The sequence below is a fragment of the Elephantulus edwardii genome, unplaced genomic scaffold (genome assembly GCF_000299155.1).
Source record: "Elephantulus edwardii isolate Elephantulus edwardi_28Jun2011 unplaced genomic scaffold, EleEdw1.0 scaffold00016, whole genome shotgun sequence".
Classification (NCBI taxonomy): Eukaryota; Metazoa; Chordata; class Mammalia; order Macroscelidea; family Macroscelididae; genus Elephantulus; species Elephantulus edwardii.
The window spans coordinates 17,153,119-17,164,180 of NW_006399766.1; the positions used below are offsets into that span (position 1 = coordinate 17,153,119).

Below are 11,062 nucleotides of genomic sequence, written 5' to 3' on the forward strand. Positions count from 1 at the left end.
TGTTCCTCTGGGATTGCAGTGCAGCTTCTTGCCACTAGGCCACCAGAGCTCCCCTTCGATTCAATTTTTGAATTTATATTTTCAATGATTTAGTCATTGCAAATACCTTTTTATTTTTAATTTCTTTTTATTATTATTGTTGTGTACTGTCAAATCGGGCCCAACTGGCCCAGGAGGTGATTGCCTCTCCTCTAGTAGAGCATCTGGTGAATTCGAATGACACACCTTCATGATTGCAGTGCAGCTTCTTTTTTAAAAATTTATAGTACAGCTTCTTGCCACTAGGCCACCAGAGCTCCCTTTGGATTTAATTTTTGGTTTAGAGAAAGAAAAGACTAAAAAGTCTAAAACCTTTTCAGTGCTTTAAAAGCTGCTGGCGCAGCAAGTGAAGGTGATTGCGAAGAAGAATCTGTTGCCACCAGGGATTGGTTTAAGTTGTTTCAAAGTGAGGGGAAATGGAAAGAACAGTTAAAGAATAAGTAGGAATTAGAACTCATGACTCTTGGAACCCCTGAGAACAGTCTGTGTACATGTTTGTATAAAATAAAAAGGAATTCTTTGTAGGAGCACTCTTAAGGTAACCTTTTACTTTTTTCCCCTCTCTCTCCCTTCTCATCCCTGTTAACTCTCTGTGTATAAGCTTACCATTAGTTTTTTCCTATGCATGTATGTACATTTGACCACCTGGGTACATACTGTCATGGTTCTAAAAATTGGCTTAAATGTCCATATTACTATAGCTTGTTGAGTTGGAAAGGACTCTGACCCTCCAGCAGTTTTTTAGAGGTTGTAAATCCCTGGGGAGGAGATTGCCCATCTTTAGATGTCATTTCGGTGGCCACCTCGCATTTTACCTTACATTTCAGGACTCGACCAAGGTTGCTTTAACCAGCTCTACGTTAATGAACGTGCAGAATCCTTCCATGATCTCACTGTTATGGACCATACTAGAAGGAACATCTTACGCATTTATTTGGACACTTGTTTAATTGGAGTGGAAATTCTGGGTCCAGGGCAAGGTGCTTTATTGATTGCTTTGATCTTTTCAAACAGTCCTCCAAGAAGCCCTTTTATCAGTTTATGCTCCTAATGCTGTGTGAGAGCGTTGGTTTCGTTACAATCTCTTCTAACCTTTTGTCACAGAGATTGTCTATAATCAGAATTTCCCAGGCCAAGAGAAGAAAGGGGTGTCCTGTAGTTTGTATCTGAAAATTGTATGATTGATGCTGCTAGAGTGTGTCTGGATTTTGAAGATTTTTTTTTTCTTTTTTACATTTTGCTTTATGGAGCATGACTAGCCTTCCTGGAGTAGCCTCAGAAATGGAGTGTGTGGGCTGCTGACCCAAAGGTCAGGGGTTTGCGGTCACCAGTGGTTCCATGGGAGAAAGAGTTGCAGCTATGAAAATCCAGTGGAGGGGGTGTGTGTGTGATGAGTCACACTTGGCTCCGTGATAGTGGGTTTTGTGTTTTGGGGTACATAAGGGATGTTGGTAATAAGTAGGAATGTTATGAATCTTTCCACCTGATTCCCACTTTTCTTCCTGCAGGACTGAACGGCTGGCTCGGGATGTGATGAAGGAGATGGGAGGCCATCACATTGTAGCCCTCTGTGTGCTCAAGGGTGGCTATAAATTCTTTGCAGACCTGCTGGATTACATCAAAGCACTGAACAGAAATAGTGATAAGTCCATTCCCATGACTGTAGATTTTATCAGACTGAAGAGCTACTGTGTAAGTATATTTAACAGTATGTGGATTTCTTAAAAAACACGGGAACTGTAGGCGTCCTTGTATTTTCTTTGAAGCTCCCCGAACTGTACAAACTGTACTCACAGGTCCATTTCTCTTCCTTCAGTGAGATCTTTAATGTTAGTAAAATTGACTGTTGTCTTTATCAAGCTATTCATCATAATGTTGTGTACTTAGTATAAAAGGTCTGTGTTTGTTTCTTGAAAACCTGTTTTGGAAACTGCCATTCACCTTGGGGAATTTTTAATTCCATTTTTTAAAAAAATCTATTAATTTTAATGAACATTTACAGAGATTTTGGATTTCCATTCATTCATTGTTGCAATTCCATTTTTTTTAATAGTGGCAGATACTCCTTCCCGAGTGAGACTGGTTTAATGGGGAGTCATAATAAGTTATTTGGAGTTGTTGTTCTTAGATGCCATTGAGTCAACACCAAGAACACGAAGCAGCACTCTGAACAATCCTGCACCATCCTCACCGTCTCTGTCATGCTCAATTCCTTTGTTGTAGTTGTGTAATTGTGTGTCAGTCTGTCTTGTTGAAGGTCTTCCTCTCTTTCTCTGACCGTCCACATTTCCCAACTTGATGTCTTTTTCCAAGGATTGGCCCTTCCTGAGAATATGGCCAAAGTAAGTGAGATGACGTTTCACCATCTTTGCCTCTAACCTCTGGTTGCATGTCCTTCCCTTAATGTTGACACAACAAGCAAGGTTGACATTATGAGATGAGACAGAACTAGTGTGATCTTAACATTGGATTTCATTATCCAGGATTTCTTTGGTTATGCGAATGTAAATTTTGTTCGGCAGTCGATGGGATATTCAGGACTCTGGGACAATACCACAATTCAAAGTCATTGATTCTTCTTTGGTCTTCTGTAATCCTTGTCCAACTTTCAGATGCATAGGAAGCAACTGAAAGACCATGGCTTTGATCAGGCACACCTTAGTCTTTAAGCTGACATCCTTGCTCTTTAAACACTTTGCAGAAGTCCTTGACAGCAGATTTCCCCATGGCAACCCATCTTTTGATTGCTTGAATGCTACCACCATGGGTGTTTGTGGATCCAAGTAAAACGGCATTATTGATAACCTCAGTCTGTCCTCCATCTATCATGCTGTTAGTCCAGTGGAGAGGATTTTTATTCTCTTGAAATTGAGATGTGATCCATATTGAAGGCTGTAGTCGTTGATCTTCTGCAGTGCTTCAAGTTCTTCACTTTCTGCAATTTGGAGTTAGGTCTGATAAATTGTGGGCCAACATTTGTCTTCCAAAAGGCATACTTGAAACTAATATGTCAACATGTTGAAGAAATCACTTTTGACACACAGTAACTCTTCCGAGTCTCATCCATGTCACAGCATCCAAATGCTTCCAAATGTTGACACAGTAAGCAAGATTGGCATTATGAGGGGAACACAGAATCAGTGTTATCTTAGCACTGCATTTCATCATGCACATTTTCTTGGATTGTGTGAATGTGAATTTTTCTTCGTATTTGGATATTGGCAGTATACTTCCTGTGAACTATTTCCTTAAAAGTTGAGTTTCTCTTACTTGTTCAATATTAGAACAAATCTTTCAACTTTGCTATTGCACAGATCAGTCGTACAGGCCATCTTTGTGACTAAGGCCACTTATTTATATTTAACTTTCCGCCTTTATCCTTTCTGTTAATCATCTATTTGAGTGACCCCAGTTTTTGACCTTTTCCATAGTCCTGTGGGTGATTAAACAACCATTTCGGTATTATGTTAGACATTTTCTCTGCCCTGTTAAAAGCCTCTTTTGTCGTGGTTTTAACTTCATGCTTCTAAGCTCCTTTTACCTTGACAAAATCTTGCTAGAACTAGAGATTTTTTTGTTCAAACATAACATTTTGGATTTTTACTCGAAGTTACTTATTTTACATTTGTTTTTTTTTGCTGGTTTAGGCTAGGACTTCATTTTAGTCAGCATTATCAGAAGACTTAACTCTCACCAGCACTAGCTGCTAGCAGAAGCCTGCATGGCCAGCCTTTGCCATGTTAATGTGTGCTTACATGTCCATGGCATATTTGTTTGTTTGTTTTCTTCAGCCTTTCTCTCCCAACTGCACAACACTTGTGGGGGAAAAAACACATTCCTCTTGTGACCTTATATTCATGCTTTATCTTTGAAAAGCAAAAACTAGTTGTGAGTTGTGTGTTTTAAAAAAAAAAGGTGGCAGGGAGTTTAATGTTAAAATATTGTTTAAAAAGTATTTTATAATTATAAAGAATCTGGAGCACTAGACACATTTTGACATTTTCATGCCATTTTCTGCTTTTAGTTTCGTTTTTCATTTGTTGCAGATTTTAAAGAATTGTTGATTTGAATGCAAGTGATTAAAACCGTAAGACTTTAAACATAGCAAAGTGTACTTAAAAGTCTAATTTTCTTGTAAAAAAAAAAAAAGTCTAGTTTTCAAGTCTCGGAGATCCAAGATGGCGACGGAGGCAGAGACAGCGTGGTGAGCTGTGGGAGCAGTGAACCACTTAAAGCAGGGCCATTATGGCCTTCCACAGACTTCGGCTTATTGATAATTGAACACTTAAACAGGAATTTTATTTCATGTGAAATTGTGTGTAGATTTACTGTTAGACAGTAGAAATTATGAAACTACCCACATAATATTTGTTTATTTGAAGTAAATTTTCTGCCCTATTTAATAATTATAGCCAATGTTAGTTGGATCTTGGCAGAAAGCAGAGAGTACCAGAGGAATGTCTATCTTTGTTTCATTGACTATGCAAAGGCATTTGACTGTGTGGATCACAACAAGCTGTGGCTGACTCTGAGAAGAATGGGAATCCCAGAACACTTGATTGTGCTTATGGGAAACGTATACTTGGACCAAGAGTCAATCGCCAGGACAGAGCAAGGAAACACTGCATGGTTCAAAATCAGGAAGGGTGTACCCCAGGGATGTGTCCTATCTCCATACACTTTCAATCTATATGCAAAACAGATTATCCAGGAGGCTGAACTTTATGAGGAAGAATGTGGCATCAGGATTGGGGGAAGACTTAACAACCTGCATTATGCAGATGACACAACCTTGATTGCTAGAACTGAGGAGGCCCAGAAGTGTTACTACAGAAAAGCAAGGAGTGTAGTTTGCAGTATGAATTGAAGCTCAACCTCAAGAAGACAAAGATTCTCACCACTGGGCCAATTGGCAGCACCATGATAGATGAAGAAGAGATTGAGATTGTTGATAGCTTCAGCTTACTTGGTTCCACAATCAGCACTCTTGGCATCAGCAGTCAGGAAATCAAAAGACAAATTGCATTGGGGCAGTCTGCTGTCAGGGACCTCTCTAGAGTACTGAAAAGCAATGATGTCAGTCAGCAGACTAAGATGTGCCTGATCCAGGACATGGTCTTCACAATTCCTTGCTATGCATCTGAGAGCTGGACAATGACTTAGGAGGAGAATTGATGTCTTTGACCAAGAGAGCAAACAAGTCTGTTACAGAGAGGGTGAAACAAGGCTGCTCCTTGGAGGCAAAAATTTTGAAGTTTTGTCTCACATACTTTGGGCACGTGACCTGGAGGGACCAGTTCTTGGAGAAGAACATCATGCTTGGAAGGGTGGACAGATAGCACAGGAGTGGAACACCCCAGATGAGATGAATTGATACAGTGACTGGAGAAATGGGATTAGATCTGCGGGAGATGATAAGATTGGCTCAGGAAAGGGCAGGGTTCAGAGCTAATATACGTAGGGTCGCTATGGGTCACAGGTGACTCGATGGCACATAACAGTGCAACAACAACATTTAATAATTGCTTGAGCACAGAAAGTAATCAACACTGTATATATTAAAAACAACAACAATAAAACAAATATTGAGACAGCCTAGTTTGTTGGAAGCATAAAGTGGCAATTTAGGATGATTTCTGTCATCAATAATCTTTAATGGCGTATTTCCTATATTATTTTATGGTGTACCACTGAGTCAGAACCAATTGACCCATAACTGACTCTCCAGTGGATTTTCAGAGATAGGAAATTGCATGGGAGAAGATTGCCCATCTTTCTCCCACATAGCAGCTGGTGTATTTGAACCAACTACTTTGGCATTGGCAATGCAATTTGTTGCCACTTAGCCACCCCAGCTCTCTATTACCTATCTTAATCTTGACTCTTTTGAAAACTGATTAAGGGTTGCCAAATGTGTGGTAATAATTCTAAAGACATGCTCTATGAACTATTAAGTATACCCAAAATATAAAGCCATAAGTTTCAACGTACTCCATCTGGTTTTGTTTTGGGGTTTTTTTTCCAAAGTAAAAATTGCCTTTTTCTAATTTAAAAATTCATGAACATTATGAAAAAATGCAACTGCAGAAAATAATATTATTTTTTTCCTTTGATATTTTTGAAACATTTTTACCTGTGTTGTTAGTATGTGTGTGCTTGTGTACTTGATAATCTTGATCAGAGTAGCAGTGCAGGATCTCGTTTGCTCCATTCCAAATACCTTATTGCATTAAGTCTAAGATATCATTAATTTCAAGGCTTACTTATAGTTGTTTTAGTACTGATAAAGGAGAAAACATTGCCAAGGATAGTTGCAAGTTGCCCATTTCAGGGATATTAAAATGTGAATAAGCATCTTGAAAGCAGCAAAATAGAGTTTCATACATTCAGTGGCCTTTTCTTCCCCTTTGGCTGTGTAATATTTTAAAAAGGCATAATTGACACAGTGCACAAATACGTTTCCTTTCTTGACTGTGTTTCATTTTTTCATATTTTGTTAAAGATACCATTAGAAGGGAGCTCTGGTGGCAAGAAGCTGCACTGCAATCCCAGAGGTATGTGGTTCAAATCCGCCAGCTGGAAAAGGAAGGGCAGTCTCCTCCTGTACCAGTCAGATCCGATTTGATGGTACACACACACACACACATAATAATAAAAGAAATTTTTTTTAAAAAAAATATTTTCATAAAAATGATGACTCTAGAGGAAAGACTTTTTTCAAATAAGTAACTATTTTGTCAGCTATTTTTGTGGAGGCCTTGACAGAGAGACTATTAGCTTGAGTTGTGATCTTCTCTAACAATATGACTGCTGTTGTTTTTCAGACTTCATTGTCTGAGTCACATGAGGACAAATACTGCATAAAACTGTTATTGTCAAAATAGAAGGATAACTAGGAAGATGTGTACCAAAGTCCAGAGGGTGAAGGAGGGCTGAGGGCGTGGAAGGGGAGAAATCTCAACGTGGCAGACCAAGGGGGTGAAGGAATTGGCATAGATCTAGTGGGGACATGAAAAGTGGGGTATCGTGGGCATGGATCAGTAGTGATTAATTTTATAAAACACAATGTTGTTGTGTACTCTTGAGTCAGATCCGACCCTTAGCTGACCCTGTGGGGGGTTTTCAGAGGCAGTTAATTGCATAGGAAGAGACTGCCCATCCTTCTCCCATGGAGCAGCTGGTGGATTTAAACCACTTGCCTTCAGGATTGCAGTGCAGCTTCTTGCCACTAGGCCACCAGAGCTCCACACAGTCGGTGAATGGAGGACAATATATATGACTTTTGTATGCAAACCAATATAAAATAAAATTTTAAAAAACCAAAACTTCATTGTGAAGAACCTTTTCCCCCTGGAGTTAATGATTCTCTTCCATTACAGTTGAGAAGGAGGCACAGAGAGGTTTGAGTGGCCCAAGATGGAACATCTCTTTGGCTGAACCCCAAGCATTCTCAACTGTGCGGCATCTAGAGTCTTATTTGAGAGAACTTTTCATTTTTAAAAAATTTTACTGTAACTTGAACACGGTGGCCTTGTGGCAAGAAGCTGCGCTGCAATCCCGAAGGCACGCGGTTTGAGGCCACCAGCTGCTCCATGGGAGAAGGATGGGCAGTCTCCTCACATGCTATTAACTGCCTCTGAAAACCTACCGGAGGGTCAGCTATGGGTTGATTCCGACTCGACAGCACACGGCAATAACAACGAACTGTAACTTGAGTGAAGGTTTACAAAGCACATTATTTTTTCATTCAACCTTTCGTACACATTTTGTTGTAATGCTCACTTCATTACCCACGATGTCATCACACTTTCCCCACTTCCCCCTGTGATTCTGATTTCCACGGTTCCTTCTATATACCACTATGTCTTCCCTTTCTCTTCATTTGATTATTTCCTTGCTCTCCAGTTATTTGGGGAAAACTTTTAACCAACTCGAATCCTCCTGTATATGCTTCATAATGAGACACTACATGGTTCAAAATCAAGAAGGGGGTTAGTTAGGGATGTATTTTGTCTCCATACCTTTTCAATCTATATACAGAATAGATCATCTGGGATGCTAGGTTGTACGAGGAGGAATGTGGCATCAGGATTGGTGGAAGAGTCATCAACAACCTGCATTATGCAGATAACACAACCCTGCTTGTTGAAACTGAGGAGGACCTGAAGTGCTTGCTGCAGAAGGTCAAGGACTGCAGCCTGCTATATGGACTGAAGCTCAACATCAAGAAAACAAAGATTCTCACCACTGGGCTGATTGGCAGCATCATGATAAATGGTGAAGAAATTGAGATTGTTAACAGCTTTAGTTTGCTTGCCTCCACAGTCAACACTCTTGGTACCAGCAGCCAGGAAATCAAGAGACGAATTGTATTGGGAAAGTCAGTTGTCAGGGACCTCTCAAGAGTACTGAAGAGCAACGACGTCAGGATGGAGACTAAGGTGCGCCTGATCAAGGCTATAGTCTTCGAAATTACGTGCTATGCATCAGACAGTTGGACAGTGACTAGGGATGATAGAAGGAGAATAGATACCTTTGAGCTGTGGTGCTGGAGAAGAGTGTTGAATATACCATGAACTGCTAGGAGAACAAACAGGTTTGTCCTGGAGAGGGTAATGCTGGAATGCTCCTTGGAGTCAAGAATTCTGAAGCGTCGTCACATACTTTGGGCATGTTCCAAGGAGGTCCTTAGAGAGGGACATCATTTTTGGGAGAGTGGAGGGAAGGCGCAGGAGAGGAAGACTCGATGAGATGGATCAATTTTGTGATTGGGGTGGTGGGAATGAGTGTGTTTGAGATGGCGAGGTTGGCACAGGATAGAACGGAGGTTAGAGCTCTTGAACATAGGGTCGCTATGAGTTGCAAGCCACTTGACAGCACATAACAACAACAACTACTCAGAAGATCTGTGTGCAAACAGAATTTAGTCTCTCAGATCTGAGATTCTTCTTCGGCTGCAGTCGTGTTTCCTTCAGCTAGACCTTCCCATCTTGGTCTTGAAGGTGACTTGAATGTTTCAAGGATGTAAGTAATTCAGTGAACTTTTTAGTTGCAAAGTCACTATTTGGGTAAGCTTAGTAAAGAAAACCGTAGAAAATAGAGGAGTGCCTTTAAAATAACTCTTTTAAAAAGTGGGTAACTTTTAGCCTGACCTGTATCTGTGTATCCAGCAATTTGCTTTTTTATTTACTCAGCATGCTTTGAGATTTGCTTTTCCCTCCAGAAGAGTTCAATGCAGGTGTACTGTTTGGATGTTGACACAAGATTATCTAAAGCTTATCTGCTGTCCATCTGGACATATATTAGTGCAAATGAAGTACTTCATGCCTTTCTCCTGTTTATTTAATTGAGTCTGTAGATCAGTGAATGTGTTGTGTTTCACTTGTCAGGAACAGATATGTGTGCTTATCTGTGCTCTGTGGAAACTTTGTATGGAGCTTGGAGCAAAAGTGTCCTTTTTCACTCTCTCCTGTGAGCTTTCACTTTGATGTAGTTCTTATTCACCTGCTCAGCTTTTATATAAGCCCCTGGGTTCCTAGAACGTGAAGATAACATTCAATTTTGGCTCCCTCAAACCACCAACTGTAGAAAGGAAATGGATGGCTGCACTCAAGCACATACTCATCATCTGTTGTTAGTAAAGTATTCTCTTGGGCCATAAAAAGTAGTTTTTATTGAACTTGTTTGTTTGATCAAATCTCTGTCCCAAACTAAGCGTGGAATGAAAACCATGAAGTACTTCTGAAAGTTTGCAAATATATGTAGGTGTGTTGTTCACCATCACAGCGTGTTCTCTTCTGTTGACTTTGTCAGAAGTTGATTGTGATGACATAAATGAAAGCACTTTGTATTTTTGTGATCGGTGACTTTTATTATGAGTGTCTTTATAAAGAGAGAAAGACCTTCAATTATATGAATTGGCTCGGGGCCCGTAACAATGGGCAGGACAGAGAGGGTGAGGATAGTGCCAGATACATAGGGCAAGGTTCAACTTGAAGCCACCTAACAACAGCAACAGGTTTTCCAAACTCTTTAGGGATGAACAAATGAAATAAGCAAGGGTTCTGTTTCTTTTCTCCTTTATTTACTTCACCTCTAGAGAGGTAGGCAAAATGGAACCACAGACCCTAAGGGGAGATTATCTTTTCTTCCCTATTATATAATTGGTGCGGACATGGTGGGTTAAGGAGCCGGGATGGCAGGGAAGAGCAGCTGTGGGGGCAACTCCGGTCATCTCCATCTTTGTAATTAAAGAAAAGGTCCATGAGATACTCTAATAGAACAAAACAGAGAAAAGTTAGGACACTTGTCCCAGCTTCCGTGGAAGGAGGAAAGGGCAAGTCTCCTGGCCACGAGGGACCTCTGGTGGCCTATTGGGTATGGAGAGGTGCTGCCAACCCAGTGGCAGGTGGTTTGAATCCACCAGCTGCTCTTTGGGAGTAAGAGCTCCTTCCGTGCAACCTACTGCCTCTGAAAACTTACTGCAGGGTCAGCTATAAGTGGGTTCCTGGTCAGTGGCAGTGAGGGGGTTTAGTTTTGTTTTTTAAAGCTTCCATGAACAAAGCCTCAGCAAAGACTTGGCTAAAAAACTTTCAGGAAAGCAAGAATATGGAGATTTGGATGTTAGTAAAGCAGTAGTGTCTCATATGCTTAGAATTTTCTTGTCTCTTGCCCTGTCACTATAGTCTTTCGATAACAGGTGCTTTTTCTACAACTCTTATACGCCTTTCTGTTCTCAGATTTTCTTTGCTAGTTCTTCTCAGTCTATTGCGACTGTACTGTAATACCAAAGTTCTACAGAAGATGTCGCCATTTAACACTATTTGCAGTCTCAATCATTTAGTATAATTTACTCCCATTTAAAGATTCAGGTTTTAGACAAGTCTTTTAGTAGATGGGCGGGGAATGGTACCATTAATCATTATGTACATGTGAAACTGTGGGTTTTAAATTAATTAGAAAAGGAGCAATTGCAATTACCTTCCTGAAGATGAAAAATAATGTGCAGGGGTTTTGTGTGTGT

General features: G+C 40.3%; 1 protein-coding gene across 1 annotated transcript in view; it reads left to right on the forward strand.

Moving 5' to 3' along the window:
- The window catches only part of HPRT1 (hypoxanthine phosphoribosyltransferase 1), a 39,764-nt gene that overhangs the window by 15,107 nt on the left and 13,595 nt on the right, over positions 1–11,062 (forward strand). Inside the window, exon 4 of the mRNA XM_006881880.1 lies at positions 1,548–1,731. Coding sequence (XP_006881942.1) covers positions 1,548–1,731 — 184 coding nt within the window. The remainder of the gene's footprint in view (positions 1–1,547; positions 1,732–11,062) is intronic.